This window comes from Umbelopsis ramanniana, assembly GCF_025399195.1.
Source record: "Umbelopsis ramanniana AG unplaced genomic scaffold K450scaffold_30, whole genome shotgun sequence".
Taxonomy (NCBI): Eukaryota; Fungi; Mucoromycota; class Umbelopsidomycetes; order Umbelopsidales; family Umbelopsidaceae; genus Umbelopsis; species Umbelopsis ramanniana.
In genome coordinates, this window is record NW_026252116.1 from 140,605 (window position 1) to 163,814 (window position 23,210).

The 23,210-nt window shown below is 42.8% G+C and overlaps 11 protein-coding genes across 11 annotated transcripts; 5 read left to right on the forward strand and 6 right to left on the reverse strand.

Annotated features, from left to right (window-relative positions):
• The first annotated feature begins 1 nt into the window (after nucleotide 1).
• On the forward strand, nucleotides 2–2,483 carry K450DRAFT_242626 (uncharacterized protein). The gene is made up of 6 exons (XM_051589289.1): nucleotides 2–566; nucleotides 1,029–1,130; nucleotides 1,223–1,538; nucleotides 1,608–1,791; nucleotides 1,866–1,941; nucleotides 2,037–2,483. Exons 1-6 carry the CDS (start codon nucleotides 429–431, stop codon nucleotides 2,262–2,264), a joined length of 1,044 nt encoding a protein of 347 aa, XP_051444316.1. The 5' UTR covers nucleotides 2–428; the 3' UTR covers nucleotides 2,265–2,483.
• A 1-nt stretch (nucleotide 2,484) lies between these two features.
• Nucleotides 2,485–3,480, forward strand: K450DRAFT_242634 (uncharacterized protein). Its single transcript, XM_051589290.1, has 6 exons — nucleotides 2,485–2,574; nucleotides 2,652–2,721; nucleotides 2,786–2,839; nucleotides 2,923–3,076; nucleotides 3,149–3,333; nucleotides 3,412–3,480. Exons 1-6 carry the CDS (start codon nucleotides 2,519–2,521, stop codon nucleotides 3,433–3,435), a joined length of 543 nt encoding a protein of 180 aa, XP_051444317.1. The 5' UTR covers nucleotides 2,485–2,518; the 3' UTR covers nucleotides 3,436–3,480.
• Nucleotides 3,481–4,101: 621 nt separating this feature from the next.
• On the forward strand, nucleotides 4,102–4,850 carry K450DRAFT_242637 (uncharacterized protein). Its single transcript, XM_051589291.1, has 2 exons — nucleotides 4,102–4,254; nucleotides 4,338–4,850. Exons 1-2 carry the CDS (start codon nucleotides 4,125–4,127, stop codon nucleotides 4,433–4,435), a joined length of 228 nt encoding a protein of 75 aa, XP_051444318.1. The 5' UTR covers nucleotides 4,102–4,124; the 3' UTR covers nucleotides 4,436–4,850.
• On the reverse strand, nucleotides 4,468–8,272 carry K450DRAFT_242641 (uncharacterized protein). Its single transcript, XM_051589292.1, has 17 exons — nucleotides 8,233–8,272; nucleotides 8,111–8,170; nucleotides 7,653–8,028; nucleotides 7,522–7,590; nucleotides 7,139–7,463; nucleotides 6,963–7,074; nucleotides 6,767–6,891; nucleotides 6,624–6,704; nucleotides 6,350–6,553; nucleotides 6,149–6,281; nucleotides 5,942–6,075; nucleotides 5,845–5,849; nucleotides 5,623–5,774; nucleotides 5,470–5,558; nucleotides 5,284–5,395; nucleotides 4,913–5,219; nucleotides 4,468–4,850 (listed from the first exon to the last, which is right to left on the reverse strand). The coding sequence occupies exons 1-17, from the start codon at nucleotides 8,254–8,256 to the stop codon at nucleotides 4,609–4,611; spliced, it is 2,550 nt and encodes an 849-aa protein (XP_051444319.1). The 5' UTR covers nucleotides 8,257–8,272; the 3' UTR covers nucleotides 4,468–4,608.
• Nucleotides 8,273–8,398: 126 nt separating this feature from the next.
• Nucleotides 8,399–10,399, forward strand: K450DRAFT_242658 (uncharacterized protein). The gene is made up of 6 exons (XM_051589293.1): nucleotides 8,399–8,889; nucleotides 8,955–9,013; nucleotides 9,070–9,126; nucleotides 9,197–9,472; nucleotides 9,545–9,964; nucleotides 10,054–10,399. The coding sequence occupies exons 1-6, from the start codon at nucleotides 8,826–8,828 to the stop codon at nucleotides 10,267–10,269; spliced, it is 1,092 nt and encodes a 363-aa protein (XP_051444320.1). The 5' UTR covers nucleotides 8,399–8,825; the 3' UTR covers nucleotides 10,270–10,399.
• Nucleotides 10,168–11,389, reverse strand: K450DRAFT_242660 (uncharacterized protein). The gene is made up of 3 exons (XM_051589294.1): nucleotides 11,191–11,389; nucleotides 10,605–11,129; nucleotides 10,168–10,533 (listed from the first exon to the last, which is right to left on the reverse strand). Exons 1-3 carry the CDS (start codon nucleotides 11,353–11,355, stop codon nucleotides 10,315–10,317), a joined length of 909 nt encoding a protein of 302 aa, XP_051444321.1. The 5' UTR covers nucleotides 11,356–11,389; the 3' UTR covers nucleotides 10,168–10,314.
• A 1,599-nt stretch (nucleotides 11,390–12,988) lies between these two features.
• On the forward strand, nucleotides 12,989–15,113 carry K450DRAFT_242665 (uncharacterized protein). Its single transcript, XM_051589295.1, has 2 exons — nucleotides 12,989–13,818; nucleotides 13,896–15,113. Exons 1-2 carry the CDS (start codon nucleotides 13,053–13,055, stop codon nucleotides 14,801–14,803), a joined length of 1,674 nt encoding a protein of 557 aa, XP_051444322.1. The 5' UTR covers nucleotides 12,989–13,052; the 3' UTR covers nucleotides 14,804–15,113.
• Nucleotides 15,114–15,213: 100 nt separating this feature from the next.
• Nucleotides 15,214–17,816, reverse strand: K450DRAFT_242670 (uncharacterized protein). The gene is made up of 7 exons (XM_051589296.1): nucleotides 17,532–17,816; nucleotides 17,260–17,462; nucleotides 16,977–17,188; nucleotides 16,792–16,908; nucleotides 16,580–16,685; nucleotides 16,439–16,503; nucleotides 15,214–16,371 (listed from the first exon to the last, which is right to left on the reverse strand). Exons 1-7 carry the CDS (start codon nucleotides 17,564–17,566, stop codon nucleotides 15,400–15,402), a joined length of 1,710 nt encoding a protein of 569 aa, XP_051444323.1. The 5' UTR covers nucleotides 17,567–17,816; the 3' UTR covers nucleotides 15,214–15,399.
• A 787-nt stretch (nucleotides 17,817–18,603) lies between these two features.
• Nucleotides 18,604–20,143, reverse strand: K450DRAFT_242675 (uncharacterized protein). The gene is made up of 2 exons (XM_051589297.1): nucleotides 20,012–20,143; nucleotides 18,604–19,906 (listed from the first exon to the last, which is right to left on the reverse strand). Exons 1-2 carry the CDS (start codon nucleotides 20,111–20,113, stop codon nucleotides 18,812–18,814), a joined length of 1,197 nt encoding a protein of 398 aa, XP_051444324.1. The 5' UTR covers nucleotides 20,114–20,143; the 3' UTR covers nucleotides 18,604–18,811.
• Nucleotides 20,144–20,205: 62 nt separating this feature from the next.
• Nucleotides 20,206–22,229, reverse strand: K450DRAFT_242677 (uncharacterized protein). Its single transcript, XM_051589298.1, has 8 exons — nucleotides 22,129–22,229; nucleotides 21,587–22,058; nucleotides 21,407–21,514; nucleotides 21,247–21,339; nucleotides 21,101–21,163; nucleotides 20,934–21,032; nucleotides 20,801–20,871; nucleotides 20,206–20,737 (listed from the first exon to the last, which is right to left on the reverse strand). Exons 1-8 carry the CDS (start codon nucleotides 22,215–22,217, stop codon nucleotides 20,251–20,253), a joined length of 1,482 nt encoding a protein of 493 aa, XP_051444325.1. The 5' UTR covers nucleotides 22,218–22,229; the 3' UTR covers nucleotides 20,206–20,250.
• A 97-nt stretch (nucleotides 22,230–22,326) lies between these two features.
• Nucleotides 22,327–23,210, reverse strand: K450DRAFT_242680 (uncharacterized protein). Its single transcript, XM_051589299.1, has one exon. The coding sequence runs from the start codon at nucleotides 23,175–23,177 to the stop codon at nucleotides 22,530–22,532; it is 648 nt and encodes a 215-aa protein (XP_051444326.1). The 5' UTR covers nucleotides 23,178–23,210; the 3' UTR covers nucleotides 22,327–22,529.

Sequence of the window (23,210 nt, forward strand, 5' to 3'; positions counted from 1 at the left end):
ATTGCTGTTTGAGAAAATATAGATGCGCTGCAAGAAAGGGGGGGGGGACTGCAAGTGGTATCATCATCGGCACCACCATGGTAAGTTTGAAATAGCATAGATTACACCGAATACCATGTTCTTTCTTTTTGGCCCATGAGCTTCTGCCCTTCGCAAATCTGATCCCGCTATAGCATGCATAAGCTGAGCTGACATGATATTTCGCCTACACCTTTTTTTTTCAAGCAACGATGGCTGTTAATAATCAGAAACAGCGCTAGGGTGAAACTAGGGGCCAGAGGCGATGACACTTAGAAGCTTAATTTTGTCAAACCATCATGACGACATGTAAGTTTTGTGACTTAGCACTTTGCCCTCGCAAGTCAGTCTATCCGGAATCGTACTTGTAACCCACAGCGTCAAAACTATACTCCTTCCTCTTTGCCAACATGACACAAGATTCCGTTGATGGTTGTAAAGCGGTCTATGTTGGCAATTTGGATTCTCGAGTCAATACCGCGAAATTAGCTGATCTATTTCCCGCAAAGGATCAGATTAGACGAATGAAGATTTTACCTGATAGACACGTAAGTTATTGGAATGGTCGGCTGAGGAATAGAAGCCTTTGCAAAACCCGTTATAATTCCCTATATTCCCCCATATCACCTTCCCTTTTTACAACCCATATTCCGTGATTTCGGCCCATACAAATTGGGATGTGCCTTTTTCTTGAGGCACTCCCTCATCAGCCTATCCATTCTTTCGTCTGGGTTGGTGTGCTATTTTTTTCATGGGTCACTAATAGGTCAATAGCCAAAATTTGCCCGAGAATTCACCTCGTCCCTTAAACTTTTTTGATGGGTTTACCAAAAGAAAAGTGAGTCCCAGTTAAGGGAAGAGGTGTCTGTCTGTCTGTCCTACGAAATCTACCCTTTCAATGTTCATTTTAATTCTCCGTTTCTCCCTTTGTTTGATTTTTTACTTGCGTTGACACTTTTTGACCTGCCGTGACTAACTATACCGTCTCTCTTGTTTTCCACGTGATATAGCATGGCAACGAGGTCAAGAGTTATGCCTTTATAGAATACAATGATCATCCGTCGGCGGAAGCAGCTCTACGAATGATGAATGGTAAAAACATCATGGGTAAAGTGAGTAGTATCTCTAGTTCGGCACGTTAGTAAATGGCTCAGATCACCTCATAATTGACGGGCACCGTTTTTCAACATCCATCCTAAAAAAGACAATACGCGTGCACTGGGCAACTCAAGGTCAAGTTCACAAAGAAGATACCTCACAGCACCACCATATATTTGTCGGTGATCTCTCTTCCGAGGTCACCGATACCACGTTAAGCGAAGCCTTCAATATGTTTCATAGTATGTCGGATGCAAGAGTCATGTGGGATCAGAATTCCGGCAAGTCGCGGGGTTTCGGATTCGTTAGCTTTGAAGATCGAATGGACGCAGACAAAGCCATTGGTAGTATGAATGGCGTGGTATTGGGTTCCAAAGCTATTCGATGCAACTGGGCCAATCAGAAAAATACTAGACGAGACTGTAAGGTGTATTTTACCTTTTGCTGACGAGTGTGATCGCCCCCCTTTAACCCCAATATCGTCTATGTAGCCACAATCAGCTATGCATTATCGTATGAGCAAGTCTTGCGACAAACACATATATCTCACACAACTATCTATGTCGGTAATTTACCGCATTTCATCAAGGAGCATGAGCTAGTTCCCTTTTTCCAGCAATATGGATATGTAATGGACATTCGCTTGCAGGGCGAGCGAGGATTTGCATTTGTAAAGTAAGTGTATTGACAGCTGTCATAGCAACTAGATATCATTATTTCCAATACTGACTATATATCCCCTATTACAGACTGGATACTCATATTAATGCAGCGATCGCAATTGTGTCATTACAGGGAGTCAACATAGCAGGAAGGCCAGCTCGAGTAAGTGAATGATTTTCGAGAAAATGAGGATCATACTACAGTGCTATGTATTTTTCAATGGGAGAGAAACATCTTACTGAAGCGCGCTATTACAGCTATCGTGGGGAAAGGATCGAAGTACAGCCACTGCTACCGCTACTACATACCCCTATCCAACAGCTGCACCCGCACCGTATTTAACACAGATTCCAGCTGCTCCTACGGTTTGGGTGGATTCGAATGGTCAACAAGCAGGATTGCAGCCTTGGATGGGAGTGTATTATCCACCATTTCCACCTCAATATCATGCGGCAAACGAGCCGCTAATAGAAGACACATCATAGAAAAAGCACAGTATTTCAGCCTACATTCCTACTCTGCATGCTAAAACCTTTTTTTGTGAAATAATAGATAGTGCAATGGTAGAGAAATAGCTATATCTGATTGATTTTCATGTAACCTCTCAGATAGTTGGTGCTTAGAAGCTGAAAAAGAAAGCACCCAACGATGCCCACTTATAAAAGTTTCATTCTCCGCAACCCATAAAACATATCCCGAACTGTCCTGCTTTGACATCTAACCCGTTCAATTCATTCCAATGAGCGATAAATCAAAGTGGAGTGTTGACTTTGCGTCACTAGAATCCACCTCTAGGTAAAAGACGAGCAAGCTTTTTGGATGTTACAGCCATGTTAGCCAATGTTTGATATTGATACCACGATCCGACACAGAGCTTCGAGCATCCCAAGTCCCGTTGGATTTGATGGAAACTGGGCGATTCAAAACTCACGAGAATCTAGCGTAGGTATAGACAAGTCGAATGGTTTAGGCACGCAGACTCTTACTGTATTTCTCTCTTAAATAGAAAGCGTCGCGTTCAGCGGATGCAGATCACAACGACATGACTTTGAAAGCTAGGGTAAGCGCATCTCAAGGCACTTGGATGTCATTAACAGTACGCATCCCAAGCTAATACGATGTCGAACTTGTTTCAATTATTAGAGAGCTTGGGACGTTGCCATGGGACCAGCAAAGACCATTCCCATGAATGCTATTATGATTTACATGAGCGGCACTGGTGTTCAGATCTTCAGTGTCATGATCACTGCCATGCTCTTTTGGCAACCTATCAAAGCTATTTTCACCTTGAATCAAAGTAAGAGTCATTCAGCCGTCTCGGTAAATTCGACACACTTTATATCCAGACCCTAACATCATAACGGTATAGCATTTGAGCGGTTTGAACCCACCGGCGCTGCAAAGAATCATCCTGAAGCGAGCTTGCTTACATCCAAGGCAACCTTCCTAGCTCTGCAATTGGTCACTATCGGCCTTGGCATTTACAAAGTCAATGCCATGGGTCTGTTACCCACAACCACTTCGGACTGGCTGGCATTTATGCCACCAAAGCAGGTCAGTATCTCATTTCGTCAATGGTTTATTGTAAGTTAACCTTACCATTGACTCAATTACGGATTTCCTCTATTACAGATCATGGAATATTTTGCTATATAGTTGTACATCATGGAGTATTAATAAACCAAAACTTATACAATACAATGTTCGTTTTTTCATTCGTTTCTCACATCAACTTAGTCACGATGGCATTAACTTGGGCATATTATATGCTTTTCCATATGTCTCGTTATCACCAGACATGGTCAGCATATGAAATTAAACGTTTAACGTGTGATATACATTTTCTTAATAATTTTTCTCCTCCGAGGTCTGAGCATATCCTTTTGTTTGACATAAAAGCGAGGGCATAATCGGCACCAATGCATGCATACGGCCCAAGCAGCGCTTCATGATTTCCGAGAAAAAAAAAACACTTTGCGCTGTCTTACGCTGACGGAAAGGTTATTTTGTTGGACAATGTTCGCACTACATGGTGATGTTGAATATTTGGCTTGTGTGTTGCAATGTTTTGCAACACACGAGCATAGAGATGTATGTAACAGACATGCCTGAAAGAAAGCCAGGCATGTGGTGTCGTTTGCAGAAAGACTGGCTCGGCATGGACGGCCTGCAATGGGAAAGGAAAATAAAATGTGTATGTGAAGGCTGGTTTGCGAATCAGCCAATAGGACTGTATGCTGAAAATTCGTTTCGATTTTGGCTAATATAAATGATATCCGTATGTTGATGACAACACATTGAAGATGGAAAAAACTATATAACTGCGTTTATTAACAATTACAAATATGCATCGACTTCTTTCTTTTCCATTACTGCAAATGAAGTTCTTTGCCGCTGCCCTCACTGTCGTCGTACAACTCACTCTCCTTCTCCAACTTGCCTCGGCAACTCCTCTGTATAATCCGCGTCCTCTTGGTTAGTACGGTTATGTTTTGAGCGAAGATGATATGTTACGTTTTGACTAATGAGCTGTATACATGTGACATCAAATTATCCAGAAGCTAGAGCGGGAAGAGAATGTCGCCCTGCAATTGATGACTGCCCCTCCGGCCAACATTGCATCCCGGAAGCCGAGAACTATGGTCACTGCGGTTAAATTTTCATTATTATAAGGGAACTTTCGTAAAGTTCTCTTTGTCCATAACTCCATTTCATTCTTTTTCACATTACATTTCAATGAATAAACCTCGTCAATAATTCAAGAGGGGGCTCGAGTCTGGTGGTGAGGAGGAAAACTCCTAGTTTCCAATATTTAATATTATTTGTCTATTAGCGCATATCGGCATACAGCCTATCCAATTTGCCGCGTCCACGACCTCGACGACCTCTTCCGCGTCCCCTTCCAAACTTTCTTTTAACTGTCCTATTGGCAAATCGGGTTTCTAGCAGTGCTTCCACTTCATCGTCGCAAGACACGCATCCTTCAACAGGGGGTTTGCCGGCGTTTTCTCTAAACTCTACTTTGAGTAAAGTAGACCCGCATTCGCACACGTCATCCAGTAACGTTACATCTGATGATACAGGCATGGGTTAATCGCTATACCACATTCACACAATACATCGAGTTACTTACGTTTGACCGTATCAATGAAGCTTGAAACAACGTTGCATTCATTGCAGCTCAGCTTCCATCGCGGCGCTGAGGTGGCATCCAAAATGAGGCGACCCGGACACGGGTCTATCTCTCGTTCGGACTCTGGGCATGGTCCAACCGCATTTTTAACCATGGAGTGCTTACATGACGGATGAGGGCAATGGTTGCAAGCAGTGTGCTTCTTTACATTCTCAAATGGCGGGTTGTTGTAGCAGTAAGGGCATATGGGATAGCCTATTCCTTTTGATCCTGTTGAGAACAGAACAAGCTCGAAGTCGTCTAGTGGCTATGCGATATGTTAGCTGAAAATCAAATGTGACTAGTACAAACTATGTCAAATTGTAACATACGCATCGCAGTTCTTTGTAAAGCTTGATATTTCCATTCATAGGAAGAGAGTATGTCTCATCACAAGTTTTGCAATGCAGACGGTTTGGCTTTAGTGCGATATACTTCATATATCTAATATGAGGAGGGTATATTTAGGGCGCTATGATGGTAGTGCTGAATGTTCCTTGTTATACGAAAATGCTTACCGCTTGCACTTTCCACATTTTGACATTACTTTTCCAGTCGATGCGAGAGGCGAGAATGTGGCCTCAAACAGCTCGTCCATTCCTTCAATCTAAAGGCGGGGGAGGAGTTAGACCAACGCCTTTTACAAATGCCTCCTTAGCAATGGTACTTACTCGTTTGACAAAGTATCCAAACTTTCGCTCAAACATTTCCAAAAAATACTTTAAAACATCTACATGAGGTGCCTGTCCCAATGCAATCAAACTGAGCTGTTGCTCGATATCTGACCGCATTGTTGGTAGCGATAGCTCCGGGTCGATCTTTTCTGTAGCATATGAAACAACATGATAAGTTTTGCAACGTCTATAGTATACTATGCAATGTGAAGTGCTTACGATAGCTGGTTAAAGTAATTGGTGTTGTGACAATTTCGTAGCCAGATATGTTAGCATAAGTCATAAAATGGCAAAATTGCTTGTGAGATATTCTTACCCATGGATGAGAACAATTCCTAGATTGGTAGGGACCAATTTTCGAGACGTTCCTTGAACTTGTACATAGTTTCTTTGACAAATATTGTTGATATGTGTAGGAATGGAGGCATCGGTTCCAATGCCATTCTTTTCCTATAATTGGGTCCATAGTCAGCTCCTTCCGTGCATCTAGCTTGCAGTAGTAAGTCTGAGGCAAACAACTTACCATTAGTTCAATCAGCTCAGATTCCGTTAAATAATCAGGAGGGCTAGTTTGACCATCAGCAATTTTCGTGTCAAGTACAGGTACCACCTCTCCTTCTGTGAATTCGGGTAGATATTCATTCGCTTTGCTCAACCTGAAAGTTTACATGTTTATAACTATTGATCCAAACATCAGCATTAGTATTAGATTTGATTGACTTACCAATGCATAACGGACGCAAATCCTAAAGATGTCACTTGAACACCTGAGCATTCAAACTTCTCTTTACCGATCGCCATAAGTGCCTTAGTTTGAATGTACTTGAGATTCGGGCTCAAAGAACCAATGAAGGTACGGCATATATAATCATACACTCTCCATGTATTTCCGCCTAATTCAGCTTCGTCCGCCATTCTAGTCGGAGTACTGTATGACATAGGTGACAATATTAGCGCACATAGGCAGCCTTCCAGGAAGAATTGAGGAATTTACATACATTGGAGGATGATCACCAACGTCTTTACCGCCAGTCGGTCTGTCATACCCATTTCGAAGCAAATCTGAACATATATTTCCCCTAATGTTCTTATTATTAGTTACTCTTCATTCGAATTTTGCGCTTAGAACCTTGAACGTTACCACAATGGATGCCTGCACTGCTCTTCGAGAACTTCGTCTAGGTCGAATGACGTAGGGTATGAGGAGGTTTCCGTTCTGGGGTAGGAAATGTAACCTTGTATATACAGTCTCTCAGCAATGCTCATCTATAAAGAATGCAACGTACTTATGTCCATGTTCAGCTCAAAAACCAGCATGATGTTTTCCACAAACTTACGCATTCTGACGGACTGATGCCCAAAAAGGATGATCCATGCTTAAGAAGTTCGACAGTGTTGAGCGCGTGCGGTCTTGACTTTGATTTCTTCTCGCTACTGACTTGGATAACTCTGCAATTAAAACATGTTGGTGCATGCCATAATTGATAAAGCGTCGTATTTACGAATGGCTTACTTTGCACCCTTCTCGCTCTCCTTCTGTAATGCATTCAAAAGCATGCTTGTGACATGCTTGTCAAAAAGTCTACCGCGTTCCCAGGTTAGCTTGATAGGAGCATTTAACTTTGTCACGGTGACAGCCAATGTCCAAAATGTTTCTGGAGTAAACTGCTGGATCAGGTCATGGCGCTGTACGCAGAAAGTGAGAGTGGGAGTCTGACAAGGTCCATAGGAAATGACTGCTGAATCTAAATTGCCGTATTTTCCTTGGAAGAAACGAGTTTGGAAGCGCGTAAAGGCGACTCCAACCTTCAAATCCAATTCCTGACGTGCGTCCACAGCTAACAGCACATTAGTACCAAAACCCCATTGAAGACAAAATAAAACAACAGTCCATACCCCTCGCTTCATTTTCATTTGGTTTGACCAAATTTTCCATTGCTTTCTTCAAATCAGTGGCGGTAATAGCTGCAATGAACTCAATGAGACATGGTTGTTGCATGAATGCTTCAGTCAGTGTATGGCTGTACCTGAGAACTTTGCTCGGTAGACATGGCTCATCTTCCCTTGATTGGTAGGCTGTTTCATTTTCGGAACGCAATTCTCCATCACCTCGAAGCAAATATTCTCGCCTTCTCTATCGCAATCCAGCCATAGCACCAGGTAATCGACGCCTTTACTCTCGCTTTGTAGATGTCGACAGAGGTGCATTTTGGGATTGGCTTCTAGCTTCTTCGTTGGCGCTGAAAAAAGACGAAGTGGATCTATCTCCCATGAGTTGAATTCTTGAGTAAAATCAATGTTATACACGTGTCCGGTTACGGACGTGAACTTGAACAAGGCAGGCTGGCCCTTAAACGTTCCTTTCCAGCTGTGCACGGGCGTCGCCTCTCTAACCGTCTCGTACTGTTCGCATTTCGGTTAGAATACTATGAGTGGGATCGTGATCCCAGCGTCGCCCATATGCATTCGGATTCATTTCACTTACGTGGCCGCCTGGTGCAAGCAGTTTCGAAATGGCTTCGGCAAGTGAAGGCTTTTCAGCCACCTTTGCAGATAAGTTAGCTTCAAATACTGTGTTCAAGTGTATATGTGTTGAGTTAATCGTACCATTAAAACAGTGACTGACGACATGGTGATGAATTCCGATCGAACGAATTTACCGGCTGTACCCAGCAACTGGTCCCTCAAAGCTGTCATTGACGGAGATTGTATTTCGCAAGAAATAGCCAATCAGTACTCAAGTTAAAACATTTATTTCTCCATTCAGCTGCAGCCTTTACCAGATTTACCCAGCATTGATTGGCCAGTTCAAAGTCATATTTGTTCACGGCTCTTCGAGATCTGTTCTTGACATGTCACGATCGCCGCCTTTCAAGGTGCCGCAGGACGTAGAAAGCTGCTTTCTAGATACCTACTCCAAGGAACATTGGGAGAACCTTTGCAAATCACTCTCTTCTCCTCCCTCCAAAACCTTTTTTAGAGTCATTGTCCCTTCCGACTACGAACCTAACTTGAATTTCAGTCGTGCAGCACATAAGCGAAGAGCTGACATATTACCTGATATCCAAGAAGCTATCGACAAGGTATTCATTAAGTTGAAATAAGGTTGGTTTTTTGGCGTAGTAGCTGATTGTAAAGTTGAACAGCATTGTTTCGAACGAGGGTGGGATATCAATCATTTTCAGCTGCAATGCCACCCTATGCTTGAGGATGTTCTATATCTACCAGTGATAGAAGCCCTCAGCATTGAAAAGCCACAAAAAGGTAACCTATACAAACTATTTAATCATTGTGTAAAGGAAGATGTTGAGCAAAGAACGCTATTTCAGAAATCACAATTGACACATCCACCGCTACTGCTGTCCTTCGAGGTGCCGATATCTTTGCGGTAATTGAGATCAATGTGGAAACATCATTAAAGACGGAAACTAATAGTGAATATAGCCTGGAATACTGGCTGTTGAAAGCAATGTAAATGTTGATGATAAAGTTGCTATCATGGTAGGTATTCGATGGGTCAAATTGATCAAAATAGCATACAGATACTCAATCCATTAGGAAACCTTTATAGGTTGATCTTGAAAAAAAATGCCTACGAGGATATTCTGAAAAGTTTCAAGGGTTAAAGTTTCATGTTGGAAATGGCATATTGAAAAAGCCGCGCCGTGCCATATTCTCAAAACCATCATCCGAGCTCTCAGGAGATGGTGTCTTCATGGTAGAGCCATTGTACAGAACTTGCGGAATACCACTCGGATTATCTCATTTGGTGTTCCTCCAAAATATTACCAGTACTCTAACTACACGGTTACTTGATGTAGAGCCAAGCCATATCATTCTGGACATGGTAAGCAATTTGACGTCTGCAGACACGCATAATAAATGGTGATGGGATATTATCTGACCACAAACTATTCAGTGTGCGTCTCCTGGCGGTAAAACCGTTCATATTGCTTCTATGCTGAGAGGAAACGGATTCGTCATTGCTTTAGATAAGAACAAGTACAAGATAGATCGCATCAGGAAAAACGCTCAACTATGTGGGGTAGAAAGTCAGGTCAGGACTTATGCTCAAAATTCCACAAAACTAGAAGGAGACTTGGAACCACAAAACTATAAAGGGTTACCTGGGCAAGGATTTGCAGCCAATGTTTTTGACCGAATTATGCTCGATCCACCATGTACTGGATTTGGCCAACGACCGACGTTCTCCACCACGAAAGATGTCCAGGAGGTCAGATCCTTCCGTGAATCTCAACCTGCATATCAAGTTCGCCTCATGGCGCAAGCTGTGCGATTGTTAAAAAGTGGCGGAACAATGATATATTCAACATGTACTGTAAGTAAAACGTTCACACATTTTGAAGCTGTTCTACTTTCCAAAGGTAAAGTCTAATCAATAAATACAACCACATCTCAATTTTGCAGCTTAACCCACATGAAAACGAAGCTGTGGTTGCTTGGTGTCTCAAAAACTATGCTGACATGGAATTGCTCACACCCGATACTATCTTAGGAGGACCTGGATTAGCAGGCTATGGGTTAGAAGCTGATGCATGTTCCAAGGTGCAAAGGTTCGACCCTGTCAACAATCCAGAGACCGTAGGATTTTTCATTGCAAAGCTACGCAAAATAGCATCATAGAAGTACCAGTAGTAGCATTATTTTTTAATAGATACATAGATGATTTCACTCCTGTTCCAAAATCTTCATCCAAAACGTATCTTCTGCCGCATCCTTGTGCTCTTTTACAACGGGTTTACCTTGGTCATCTAGCGCTAAATAATACAAGGATCCCACTCCCATTTCTCGGAGATATGCTTGCAATTTGTTGTAATACAAGCCAACGTCTTTAGGTCCATGTGAATCATCCGACAGGGTGAATTTTCCACCTCGATCCTGAATTAGCTGTAGATAGGAAGGTGGGTATTAAATACGGTTGACAGGGGGTTATACATAGCCATCAATTCCACCATTACCTTGAATACATCTCTTTGAGGATAAGCGTCCTTCAGACCTTTCTTCCACGCCCGCGAATTGATTTCGAAGAGTCCACCGTAGCTAATAACTAGCTCTACATTTCGCGTGATCTTATCCCATACTTCGTCATTGATTCCAGCATTTGGCTCTGTTCGGAATATGCGAATAAGATCAAAGTGACCAACTACTTCTGGATGAACAGCCTGAAGCATCTGATACTGTTCATCAAAATACGAGGCAAATAAGTCATGCAGGTTGCCTTGATGCTTTTCTAATGCAGTTGCATATAGCTCGGGTGAAAAGTCTATGGGTATTCCATGCACATGATGGAGAGATCCAACAACGTAGTCGATACCGTGTTCTTGCCGTAAATCTGCGATATATTGCTTGTATTGGATTGTAATAAACTCGATTTCGCACCCAACCAATATGTTGATTTGCGATTTGTATGCTTGCTGCAAACGACGAGCTTCCACTAAATAGTCTTCAAACGTCTTTTGAAGTGATTGCGGCGTGCACTTTGCCTTTGTGATGGGAATGAGCAAGTACTGAAAGGTAATGTTCAAGGTTTTGCACTGGACGTACCTCAATCTCCTCCGGGTACAGATCACCTTCGGAGAACCGGGGCATATGCTCAGTCAAGCCTAGGGTGTGGAAACCTTTCTTTATAGCTGAAAGAATGACTTCTTCTAATTGGCCAGTGGCATGATGGCAAAATTGCCCTGAATGAGAGTGATGGGTGTAAGGCATTTAAGTAGCTGACAGCTGTCAAATTCTCGGAGACGATATTCAACAATTTTTACCGGCTGTCACTCGCGTTGATTTCACTTCGTGGTCATGACGGGGAAAAATCTGGTGCCACTATGCCAGGATCCCCTTGACGGAGTATCATGTCTAACTTGATGGATGTCGAAGACCGAACGCTACAAATGCATTATACGGATCGTGGATATGGGATTGTCTACACCTACCCTTTCTTTTGTTGTTTACCTGTGCTCGAGAGATGATAGAGTTTATTGATATTCAAAAGGCAATCACTCTCGAATAAACTCAAAAGTTGTGAACAAAATCCCATATCCACGATCCGTATAATGCATTTGTAGCGTTCGGTCTTCGACTTGCACATAGATTTCATTATCTGACGAAAGCGGCCAAAAGTCATTCCTGCAAAGAATAAGCCAATGAATGGAGATCTTCTTTGCTCGGTATATACTGTGCCAAAACAACAAGCGAATGAAACAAATAGATAAGAAAATGATGTCTCAAAGTATGGACAATAGTAATGAAGCACTTGGGCTATAGCGTCATCCGTGAGCAGTGACAAATTCTATGAGATCATTGATTACCAGAGGAAGCTATATAAATTTTTTTATTTTTAAAGCTTGACGAACTGCCAAATTCCTCAAAACATACAATGGTAAAGTAAGCCATAAGATATCTATCCACACTGCAGAATATCCTTTTGACGCCATGCTTTACATGACAATAGCCAGCAGAGACACAAGCGTGCATGAAAGAAGGTGAGTACAAAAAGTGCTGATTGGTATCGGGACATTCTTTTAGACTAATGTTCAAATGGCAGCCTGCGCGATCCAATCCTGCTTAGAAAAGAACCAGTATCAGGAAAAGCGCTGCCAAGACGTCATTGACAAGCTGCGAGCTTGCTGTGAAAAGCTCTTGGATGAAGGAGGTTCTAGTCCCAGCTGCCCCGCACAGAAATTTGGCAAGAAAAAATAGCTGCAAAATTGCCTCGACAAAAAGTCAGGAGGAAGAGGATGATCCATGTACTGTTACATTATAATATCTGGTTGAAAACCAAACGCTTGTGGGATATGCCAGATGTCTCAGTCACTTCAGCGACTTTACATAATACCCATAGGTTATCTTCTAGAGAACATTTGAAGGATGAAGGCGTTAATCCTTACGTGGTTGTATACTCTACATTGCCCTCATAGTTGTAGATAGCAAAAAATAAATTAAAAATACTACTCGGTCTATGCTGTCCGATTGTTTCAACGCCAATAACCTACGGCAACGAATGTTTTGTTTGATAATGATTTGTAACTTGTTTGATGAACAAATTGCTAGTTTTAAACATAAATCGTCTTAATAAACAAAAAGTCAATTCAGAGGATACAATGCATATGATTAACGATGGCTGTGGTAGACTTCGGAGTGGCTGTCAAATGCCATCATAATGAGCAGACTCCTTCAATGTATCATCCAAAGTGTTTAAGGACTATAGAGAGGTATTTGCAGATGATTCATGTGTTGTCACCATTTCGACTAAAGGCTGGACCAATTGTTGATCGATTGATTATTGTTGGTTTAAAAACAAGAGCAGCTGCTTTTGCTTGCTTGACTGCTTGCTCCCGATTTCAATAAAAAAAATCCCCCATTATTTTCTCGCCCCGTTTTTTCTGTCTTTGTCACCTATTCCTCTTCCGATGCTACTTTCGTGTCCACCACTGGTCTCCCCTGGTCGCCTATCAGTTTCTACCATACCGATACGAGAAGTGGTTGTACCGGTGGAAATTCATGTTGCCATATTCCAATATCTAGATGGCAGGTCACTCACGCAATGCCAGAAAGTTTGTCGGCATTGGTATAGAATCATACACCAATACGAAGAGTTGATATGGGGATCCGCGGCGAAGACTGATTTTGAATTCGAAGGAATCAGCCGATTCTGGAAATTGCAAATGCAACATCCTCGCAGTTTCAATGACATTGGCTCCTTCAGAGCACTGAAGCGAACGTGGGCGGACTCATATCGGATAAGCACCAATTGGTATTCCGGAAACTGTCATGGCTACTTCCCGGAAACCATAGACTCGGAAGTAACATCCAAACACCCCCACGCTGTAGTTGGAATACCGCAAGAAGGATTATTTAGTACATCGTTGAATTTGATTCCCGGAGGACAACTCGTGCGCTATAATCCAATTTATCGATCCCCAGCAAGCGAGGGGCAGGAAGCACGCAACAGCACTATTGCTGTTCTCCAGCACACCAGCTCTGGGAATACCTCCGTTCTGAGTTCCGAACCTTTCGCTGGCATCTCTAGTCAATATACACATCCACTTTTAAATTATATGGTCACCGGCGACATCAATGGAAATGTCAGTCTTAGAGACCTAGCCAAGCAAGACGATGTTATAACGTGGACTGGTCATCGAGGACGAGTTCTGTGCGTGAGCATGAATGAAAACGGTAAGGGAATTAAGAAGCATATTCATTGATGAAAGCCATCCAGTCGTCCTAATGATCGTTTAATATGAACCATATAGTGGTGATTAGCGGTGGCTCTGATTGCACGTTAAGAGTTTGGGATATCAACCGGTTAATGCCCCATCGCAAGAATCAATCTGCAGATGCACACAACTGGAGAGGCACTATTGATATATCGCTTTATTTATCAACTACAAGCGAATGGTTTACTGGCGTTGGAGAGCTTGCAGTCAACGATAATCTTATTGCATGTTCTTCTGATACAAGTGCTCCCATTCTCATTTTCTCCTTACTCACCGGCTCCTTGGTTTACCAGTTGCGATCGAGATTTATGGGTACCGGCTCCATGTTCTCGCATCTTTGTATGACCCCTTTCTTCTTGCTCACGAAAGGGAAGGTCCTACCAAATGATAATGGTCCTCGAATTGTTCAGAGTACATCGAACCACACCATGGAAGAACAACGCATCAACAGCCAAGAACAATCCAGTACTAGATACGGCTATGTCACGCAGCTGAATGACAGCACAATCAACATACCTCGGCAACCCAACTTGACAGCCTATCAATTGCAGCAGCTTTTGCAATTGCGAAATACGCCGATGGGTAATGACGACGACTCTCTCTCTCAGCCCGACATGCGTGCTTGCATTAACGTATGGGACTTGCGGACAGGGAAAATCATCTATCGACTAGTTCCAGACCCATCCCCTGAAAGTCGAAGATTCACATCAATTACCGATATTCGAACCACACCGGACTTTTCCAAGGTCGTGGCAGTTTTGTGCGATATGACGTCCGGAAAGGAAAAAGTCTACGTTTGGGACTTCTCATGTCATGTCGGACCCAATACATCTATAGAACCAAGCGAACAAGAGATGTTCATTGAAGAAGTAGACAACGAGCCCATGAAAGCGTATGCACCAGTATGTCCTAGAGCAGGAAAGGCTTGGCTTTGCTACATGTAAATGACCCTATACACGAAAACGCCGCGCTTTTCTCTTCAACTGCAAAAATTGCCCTCCCCCCTCTCTACTTTGTAAATCTCGCCTCTCGCAGTTTCTTTTGAAAAAGCGATCTACATGAACTTCTCGAGCGTCTCGTTGGGTTCATTTATAACATTTCATTACATATCAATCACCTGCAACTCTTTTTTTATATTATTTTTTCGATCATTTGTGTCATTCATTGTCTATAAGCCGCTGTAAATTCATTCAATCCAAGCATGCAATAAATGCCTTTTTTTTAATCACCGAGAATGATTTCGGTACTACAAGCAGTTACCAGTCAGCTCTATGCCATGTCAACATCACATCTTCAAGTGGAGAACAGTAGAGAAGCAATCATGTTATAAACGACAAAGCCCATCTGGGCTATTGCGGGTCTCGTAGAGTCAGGTTATTCACAAAACCTTTCTAATATTATTTATGCCTCAATTTTCTTTTCATGAAGAAAAAGTTATTAGTTTACATTTTTACAGTCTTTAGCTACGACCAAACGCCTCACAGGCTTTGTTCTACACTACATTCGATGGAGTAAAAGCCCCCTTTCTTTAACGTGGACCTCAGTTATTTTCTCGATCGCTATTGAATCCATTCCAACTGTCCAAGACGAGTCGTGATACTGGTGGTATAGAATTGGATGGGTCATAGGTGGAAGATAGTTGCGATGAGGTTGTTGACAGTGGGCTCAAATTACGCAGCGGTGATTGGTATTGCCTTGGTGAGCCAGAACCATTTCGAAGAGGTGGTAACCAAAGCGGCGGTCGGTCAATTCCAGATTGAGCGTTGTCGATGGTCACTATAGCCGGGTGATTCCCTGACCAGGAAGTTGAGCCATTCCCGTATGCTGTATGTTCATTATTAATATGATAAGTGCTTGGAATCGGTAGGATGGGGGCATTGGTATACCCATTGGAGACATTTGACGTGGCCACTGGATTCTCTTGTGTAATCTCGGATTTGACCGGTGCTTCTTCTGTCGAAAAATCCTCAGTTGGTACGAAATCTTTCTCTTCCGCAGCCTCGTCGTCTTCTTCTTCTTCGTCGCTGCTGAGCGTCAAATCGATCACTTCCATAACGCGCTGTTTCTTTCCTGACCGTTGACTGACAGGCGACCCGGCTGATCGGGTGCTTGACACCGGCGTTGGTCGCGTGTCATCCTCGTCGTCGATGACAGTTACATCTTCTGTCTGACTGGTAGCAGGTGTATTATCGCGCATGGCTGATACAGATCGTTTGTGAGATGAAGGCGGCGGTGAAGCGGAAAGAGATGTCGCTGATGTATCTTTAGCAAGACGCCATTCGCCATTTTCTTCGATGATAATTGAATCCTGCTCCTTCGGGGTATTTGCCAGAATATCGCTAAAATACCCATCAATGACCAATTCTTCCCAAGAATGTATGATGTTAGTACAGACAGGGCATGTCCATGTAGGGGTTTGCTCATTCATATGGAAGAAGGTGAATGCGTCAAAGCATTGTATGTGTTGACATAAGCGGGAACGGCATGGCAATTTTATCCGTATGAATCCCAACTACGAAAGATCATCAGTATATCGAACCATGCCATTTGGAAAAATGTAAAATGTCCATGCTACTTACCGGACACTTGATAGATACAGCACTGGAACCAACCACAATGTCAGAGTCAGCGTTTCTAGCACGAACTGTAATGTAATGGAAACGGTTAGTATGAAATGAAGTTAGGAGCGTTTGGTGAGAAAAGTTCTAATGATAACGTACTTCGCTGCAAAACGTCTTCTTTCGTGACATATCTTGTTGATTTGATTTGCTCTACAATGGATTCGACAGACCGTGCTTTAACGATCATGACAGCGGCTGCATATCGCTAAAATGATACCGAATGATAACAATTAGTCTCAGTATCGGAAGAATGCACGACTTGGAAAAAGAGTGGAGTGTACAATGATCACCCAATCCAGATGAATATCTACCTTTTGGGTATTCGCATACACCAATTCAACATGATTTCTCGCCTGACTTAGTTGGACCAGAGGTGTGATGTTCGGAGGATTAACAGTGCCTGGCTTGTTCTTCAGGCCACGTAAGCTCTAAATATTTTCTCTACATGTGAGTACTAGATCATGGTTGCAAAATGGTGATAGATATGTTCCCTTACCCCTCCAACAATCTGGCCATTGACCTTCAGCTCACAAATAGGCGGATATTCCATTAGAGCAGGAAGCTTAGAATTAAAACTGTCAGCTGCTGTGCAAAAGAACCGTAGCTGCGTAACTTGGCCAGATTCATCTTTCGGGCCTCTTAAAGCCGCTCGCTGTGCTTCGGTGAGCTGTATGTCCATTGAGACGGAACTTCTCATATCTCTTGCTTCTATTCTCGGTGCATCGTACTTAGAAGTCACATCTCGTAGTATAGCCATTTCTTTTTTCATTATCCCTTACCTATGCACATCTTCGGAGTACTGACCCTATCAAAAGGTTCATAAAACGGACTATCTTTAAATTTCACTTGGTCCCACCATGTATAATGAGATCCATGACTTCTGATTTGTGAAGATGACTGATCCTGTCGTACCGGCAACACTACAGCGGCATAGGGTGTAGCTTTGGTGGAAGGTGCCGTCGACCGATTAGTTGAGCGTTGACTGAATTCAAACCTTGCATGTTAGTATCTCCGCACGAGTCTGTCTATCAAAGTCTGTAATAGTACGTACGAAGGATGATCTACATATCGTTGGATAATCGCCATATGGTCAGGAAAAGCCTCTGATGTCGGATGCTGCGTGACGCTCAATAGACGGTTCTGGACCTTGCCAATCAGCTCCAGTTTGTTTCCTGCCAGGGTAATACGGGGCCACTTCTGACCATTAGCCTTTAGTTCATTGAATTCCTTGACTATATCCTTAATCTGAGCGACTTTTAGGGATGCAAGGTCGAGTTGCTCAACTGTTCGTCTATTGGCCTGTTATTGTCAAGACAATGGTTAGCATTTGTGCACTTCAACTGAATACTTTAGGGTCTGTTTGTCACACTCACTGCACTTTGGCCGGCCCATGCTGTCGAATTATTAATCATTTTCAATGATCAGTTACTTCTGTGGTGCTGTAGATGCTCTTTGTAACTGTCGTATGTCTTTGCTAAAAGTGTAACATGAACAGGGTGATTGTCGCAGTGTGATTCAACGTCCAATAGTTGATTTTACGGAAATTAGTCGAAATATGGTGTTCAGTGGCGGTCTGTAGGGAGAGTCTAGATGTTTTCCTACTAGGTCTCTTTCTGCCTGTTATGAGTGGTTCCTGCCAGCGAAACAACTACCGCTTTCTGAAACGATAGTTACAGCAGGTTTTTGGCTTCTTCTTAAAATCGTTATAAGCCACAAAGACTTCTCGGAGATTCAAGCCTTTGACTCAGCAGCAACTGTCAATGCCCGTGGCTACCGTCACCATAGCAGTTGCGTATCAACATCTTCTCTTTCGCCATCGAATACACAGCAACATTAACATATGTATGAAAGTGTCCAATAACATGATGTTGTAATACACCATAGATATCTGCCTACATATGCACTCACTCTAATCTTACAATCGATAGGCTAAGCTGGAAAGGGTCTTCCCCTGTTGACCTTTTTTTCATTCATAGTGTAATGACCAACCGAATAACCGTAGCCTTCAACATGTAGTTTGGAGTTGTGAGATACCAAATATCATCAGGATTGTCAAACGATACGTCTGGGCTGTAATAGTGTCCCTTTGACTTTCGTACCACAGTTTTTGCAAAACATAGTTATAGAATGATGCGAGTCAGTAGTTTACTGGTATATAATTAATTTTTGTGAGGGTGAAATTACATGGTTCCATTAAAAAGGATTGCAGTGATATAGTTATTCATAAGATGAGGTGAGTTAAACCGACTGGCAGTATACTTATTATTTACAAGTGCAACGGCTTGCCAGCATTTAAGGTTTGAATGTCAGGGAGGGCAGGGATCCTCATCATCATATGGAAGTTGTCGCTCTTTTGCTAACTTCCCAGGCGCCAACAAGGCCGGCAGCATAAATGAACATGGTGGCCATATGCATGAGAGGCGAGCTAGACGATTTTGACGCCTGCGTCAATTTGCCTACTAAGGTTTCCACTTTGACGGTGTTGCTTACGACCTTTTTAACATTCTTTTCGTTTCTTTCGTTTGTTTCGATGAATGCATATAGTTTGTTGATTAAACTTCCGAAGCTGCATAGGATACGCTCGCGTTTTTTAGTATGGGAGCCACCGTCTTCGATTTCCTTGGTGGCATCAGACGTTATGATATGCCATAATTCTTTTCCTCTCGATATGATAGAGGATAAAGTGCCATCCGATCCAAATATTTCGCGGGTGTAAGTTATAAACATGATGGCAAAATAAACTACTTCAGATATGATAGCTGTTTTTGTACGGTTGACCGTTGTAACTCGCGGTTTTGGTATGCTACCTTTCTTTCTACGACGACCAAGAATAGCACGTACAGCAGGAATAAGGGCTGTCAATATAGTGAATGCTGAAAAGGCGTGTCGCGCAAGGTATGGCATAGTTTTACATATTGCCATGACAATTTCGTGGGGAATGCCCAATTTTGAACTCAATTTGACCAGAAAATTTTTTGGTTCCTGTCGCTTGGATTTAACATGGCAAAGTGCACAGACGGTATCACCATCATTGTCCACAACCTTCATAAGAGCATTGAATTCGTGAGCAATTTTCTCTTGACCGGGTCTGTCATCGGCATCCCTCACTAGAAGCGAATTACACGTGTGGTCGTTTAGTTCGCTTGAAAGAGCGTCTTCCTGGCCGGTGGAAACCAGTGTCGCTTCAGCCTGTTTTATGAGTTGCTGCAAATGTTTACGAATTCTAATATATCGATCTTCCTGCCAATCTGAAAGTTCTTCGTCTTCTGGTGGAGTAGTGTTAACCACGGCACTTTTAATTCCATCTAACAACAAAAGATTGCTAGATTCTATGCGTAGCAGTCGATTTCGTAAATAGGAAACCTGTTGGCCTGTGGTTTCTAGCTGGTCTGTCAGTTGGTCGATGGCAGATCTCATTTTGTGAGCCTGTCAATTTAAGATATGTTATTGGTATACGCCATGGTGAGGGATTATGTCGTCACGTAGGAATAAGGGGAAGCGAAGAGGGACAACGAAGACAACAACGCTTACCTTCAGTTGCAGCGCATTCCTTTCTTCTATAATTCTCGTGCGTTCAGCATCCTCTTTGTTCGATGGCTTATCCGAGCTCGGAAGCTCGATGACAGTGGGCATAAATCGTTAAGAATGTAGTTGAAGTGAAAAGGTAAGGAAAGGAGAGGAGAAGACAGGGTAAAAAAGCCCAATTTAAAAAAATTATAATTGTTTCCCGCATGTGAAATGTTGCTGACTGAATTTTTATTTCTCAAGCGTTACACCGCCGCCCGGTAACCTCCACGGTACCTTGGAGATCCTCGGTTACCTGGAGGAAGTCCAATAATACCACTGGAGGTAGGCTGGGGAAGCTTGGGTGCGTTACGTGGAAAATCATTACTATAATTATTACCACCATGTCGCCCTCGTCCATCATTATTCGAAAGTTGTAATGTGCCTGATCGCGTTGGTTGCGGATCGGATCGCCTATAGTCATTACCACTTCGTTGGTTACGGTTTGTGGGGGTATGGTTGGATTGTGGTTTGGGTTGATTGTACGGTTTTCTATGTGATTCATGCTTATGGTAGTTATTGGATCGATTGTGTGATACGGTTTCGTCTCGTCTAGATCGTCCATGATGATCATCGTATCTTGAACGTCGTTCACTGGTATCGCCTCGATAGCTTTGTCTTTGAATTTTGGCAGGTGGAGAGCGCCCTCGATCACGTCGGTAATGCGTGTTATCATGTTCTCTTCGGTGGGACCTATAATTACTTTAGACGTTAGCGGATGCCGTCGTCCCATCTCATTTTGCTTGTGTTACTTACATATGATCGTGCCTTATTGAGTCTCTTGCCATTATTGCTTTTTTGGCAAATGCGTCTTTCACATTACAATCCTTTATAACTTTGTTAGTTAGATCCACGTTGTTCACTTTCCACATTGAGAATAAATCCTTACAAGATATGAATGCCCCTGAGCGGCACAGTGGCAGCACCACACGTCTCTTGGATTCTTCTTGGCGGTAAGCTTGTAAATCCTCCATATTGAAGGGCAGTCCTACATTCAACAAAATTTAGATTAGAGTCGAGCCATAACCTTTACGAAATGTTTAGTGCGATACTGACTTCGCTATTGTGAAGTATGGAGCCACATCGGAAGCACTCCTTTGAGCTTTGATTTTTGCAATCCTAAATTAACCACAACATGAAAAATTTAAACAAAAGCTCTTGCTAAGCATCAATGCATGCATTCGTAAAGTTGTGTCACTTACCGCTGAACGATGTCCCATTTTCTTACATTTGAAGCATTGAACATTTGCCAAACAATATCTTGTTCTATGTTCCATTGACCCGCATTGTCTACACTGTAATTCATTACCTGGTTAAAGGGGTGCACAGATCACACTTTCACATGGTTGTTTAGCTAGCTACCTTTGGGCAGTCTTTCTGCTGATGTCCGAGTTGTCCACATAAATAGCAAGCATTTCTCGAAGTCTGCTGCTGTCTACCTTCCTCGTTTTGAAAATACCTATTTCGGTCCTAAACACACAAAAACCAATTAAAAAATTGAGATAGATTGCCACTACAATTTGCAAGAGCCTCCTAATTTACCTGAAATGCTGCGCTGTCCATATAGGCATATTCGTCTGTATCTTTGACACCGTTATCCAGCTCCATAGGTTGTTCAAGGTCAATGATCTTAGTGACGGGTATATCGTTGTCTTCGACTTCTTTGGCAGGCGTGAAAACAATGGAATTGTCGTCGCTGTCATCTTCTTCGTCCGAATCGGCTTCACAGCTTGCCTGACGAGATTCATCTGCATAGATGTGATCATCGCCACTGCTCGCTGTTTCTCCGTAAACCTTAACCTCGTCGTCCTCGCTATCCAAGTCTGAAGACGATAATTGGTCATATGCTCTTTTTCCGCTATGCTGTGCGGTAGCCGGCGGTGATGAATCTCGCTTTGGCTGTGTATTTTCCTTGGCTTCTTTAGATTCGTTTGCTGCTTTCGCTCCCTTGGTGTTACTTGTGTAATACAGTCTGCTAAGCATTGCGTCTTCTACGTCGCTGTCAATTCCTCCACTACAATAGCGGTGTCAGGTGTTAACGAGTAATTGAAATCACTGAGAAATACTGTAGTGGATTTTGGTACCTGTCTGATCCTTGCGATTCCTGACCGCCATACAGCTGATCTTCATACTGCTGCATCAACTCATAATCTACGTCGTCATCGAGATCCATTGCTAGCTGTTGGTATTATCAAAGTCAATGGCAAAAATTGCTTTACCTTTTAAAAGCTTAAGTGTGACTCGTTTTATGATTCAGCATTCGGCAGGCGACAAGCGAAGGCTGTCCTTTCACTTCATTGAACATAAGTGACGTTTATTAGATATCAGCGTTGAGAAATAGTATGACAGTAATGATAGTGAAACAGATATATTTTATGTGCGTGAGATTAAAGGCAATATACTTTTGGAAATAACATCACCACAATGGTTAGAGACACTCAAACTGCAGCAAACAGATATACCCAGTCTGAATACCACACTTCAATCAATTTACAATAGGCACTGGTCGTCCGTTGAAGGTCATGATTGGCTCTGAGGTATTTTCGTTAGGCAAGAAGCGCTGAATCACGTCTACTCCAGGCATAGCATCTTTGGCAGCCTCGTTGAACACTAACTCATTTACATCCAGGCCGTCTATAATGGCCAGGCCAAGCGGAATATGGGTTGCATCGAAAGCCCTAATGACTTGTCTAGTGAATCCCTTTTGCGTATACGGGGAGGCTAGTATTCCAATGCTGAGGTGACTAGGATCTTGCTGGCTGACCATAGCGCCAATCAGGGACCGAACGTGTTCGGGGCTCACACCTTTTTGATGATCTTTACACTGTACGAAAAGAGCCATTGTCGAAGGTAGAGAGTGATGTACTAAAGTCGAAAGCGGCCATATGCCCCGTAGGTCAATCCCACCGTCATCTCGTCCTCCATAGTGTTTTAGCTGCATTCCAAAGTGTTGCATCAGTGCCGTCTGGGTGCAGAATTCAAACCGTGTCCCGCGTTGAACAGTAGTGGTTGGGTCTTTATCTGCTGCCTGTACCAAGTACGCTGACAGGTCAGTCGGTCGCGGTGCATGCCTTGGGGTATAAAATCTACATTGGAAAGCGACACGCGGCAAAATTTTAGAATGCAAAAACATTCACCAAGATCGCAGTAAAGCTGAAGTTGACAC

Excerpts from the sequence above, each read along its gene's own strand:
- K450DRAFT_242680 (XM_051589299.1), bottom strand. The coding sequence starts at position 23,177 with ATGTTTTTGCATTCTAAAATTTTGCCGCGTGTCGCTTTCCAATGTAGA.
- K450DRAFT_242641 (XM_051589292.1), bottom strand. The coding sequence starts at position 8,256 with ATGTCGTCAGTCACTGTTTTAATG. Across the intron at positions 7,591-7,652 it reads CTACCGAGCAAAGTTCTCAG|CTATTACCGCCACTGATTTG; the intron begins GTACAGCCATAC and ends AGTTCATTGCAG. Across the intron at positions 7,464-7,521 it reads AAATGAAAATGAAGCGAGGG|CTGTGGACGCACGTCAGGAA; the intron begins GTATGGACTGTT and ends ATGTGCTGTTAG.
- K450DRAFT_242634 (XM_051589290.1), top strand. The coding sequence starts at position 2,519 with ATGAGCGATAAATCAAAGTGGAGTGTTGACTTTGCGTCACTAGAATCC. Across the intron at positions 2,840-2,922 it reads ACATGACTTTGAAAGCTAGG|AGAGCTTGGGACGTTGCCAT; the intron begins GTAAGCGCATCT and ends TTCAATTATTAG. Across the intron at positions 3,334-3,411 it reads CATTTATGCCACCAAAGCAG|ATCATGGAATATTTTGCTAT; the intron begins GTCAGTATCTCA and ends CCTCTATTACAG.
- K450DRAFT_242637 (XM_051589291.1), top strand. The coding sequence starts at position 4,125 with ATGCATCGACTTCTTTCTTTTCCATTACTGCAAATGAAGTTCTTTGCC. Across the intron at positions 4,255-4,337 it reads GTATAATCCGCGTCCTCTTG|AAGCTAGAGCGGGAAGAGAA; the intron begins GTTAGTACGGTT and ends CAAATTATCCAG.
- K450DRAFT_242677 (XM_051589298.1), bottom strand. The coding sequence starts at position 22,217 with ATGGATCTCGATGACGACGTAGATTATGAGTTGATGCAGCAGTATGAA. Across the intron at positions 21,340-21,406 it reads AGCAGAAAGACTGCCCAAAG|TGTAGACAATGCGGGTCAAT; the intron begins GTAGCTAGCTAA and ends AATGAATTACAG. Across the intron at positions 21,033-21,100 it reads CCATACTTCACAATAGCGAA|GACTGCCCTTCAATATGGAG; the intron begins GTCAGTATCGCA and ends TGTTGAATGTAG.
- K450DRAFT_242665 (XM_051589295.1), top strand. The coding sequence starts at position 13,053 with ATGCTACTTTCGTGTCCACCACTGGTCTCCCCTGGTCGCCTATCAGTT. Across the intron at positions 13,819-13,895 it reads CGTGAGCATGAATGAAAACG|TGGTGATTAGCGGTGGCTCT; the intron begins GTAAGGGAATTA and ends TGAACCATATAG.
- K450DRAFT_242658 (XM_051589293.1), top strand. The coding sequence starts at position 8,826 with ATGCTTGAGGATGTTCTATATCTACCAGTGATAGAAGCCCTCAGCATT. Across the intron at positions 9,014-9,069 it reads GAGGTGCCGATATCTTTGCG|CCTGGAATACTGGCTGTTGA; the intron begins GTAATTGAGATC and ends TAGTGAATATAG. Across the intron at positions 9,127-9,196 it reads ATGATAAAGTTGCTATCATG|GTTGATCTTGAAAAAAAATG; the intron begins GTAGGTATTCGA and ends AAACCTTTATAG.
- K450DRAFT_242675 (XM_051589297.1), bottom strand. The coding sequence starts at position 20,113 with ATGCCCACTGTCATCGAGCTTCCGAGCTCGGATAAGCCATCGAACAAA. Across the intron at positions 19,907-20,011 it reads GGAATGCGCTGCAACTGAAG|GCTCACAAAATGAGATCTGC; the intron begins GTAAGCGTTGTT and ends TTAAATTGACAG.
- K450DRAFT_242626 (XM_051589289.1), top strand. The coding sequence starts at position 429 with ATGACACAAGATTCCGTTGATGGTTGTAAAGCGGTCTATGTTGGCAAT. Across the intron at positions 1,131-1,222 it reads GTAAAAACATCATGGGTAAA|ACAATACGCGTGCACTGGGC; the intron begins GTGAGTAGTATC and ends ATCCTAAAAAAG. Across the intron at positions 1,539-1,607 it reads GAAAAATACTAGACGAGACT|CCACAATCAGCTATGCATTA; the intron begins GTAAGGTGTATT and ends TCGTCTATGTAG.
- K450DRAFT_242660 (XM_051589294.1), bottom strand. The coding sequence starts at position 11,355 with ATGCCTTACACCCATCACTCTCATTCAGGGCAATTTTGCCATCATGCC. Across the intron at positions 11,130-11,190 it reads TGTACCCGGAGGAGATTGAG|GCAAAGTGCACGCCGCAATC; the intron begins GTACGTCCAGTG and ends CCCATCACAAAG. Across the intron at positions 10,534-10,604 it reads CTCAAAGAGATGTATTCAAG|CTAATTCAGGATCGAGGTGG; the intron begins GTAATGGTGGAA and ends TCCTATCTACAG.
- K450DRAFT_242670 (XM_051589296.1), bottom strand. The coding sequence starts at position 17,566 with ATGGCGATTATCCAACGATATGTAGATCATCCTTC. Across the intron at positions 16,909-16,976 it reads ATGGCCAGATTGTTGGAGGG|AGCTTACGTGGCCTGAAGAA; the intron begins GTAAGGGAACAT and ends GAAAATATTTAG. Across the intron at positions 16,372-16,438 it reads CTGTATCTATCAAGTGTCCG|TTGGGATTCATACGGATAAA; the intron begins GTAAGTAGCATG and ends GATCTTTCGTAG.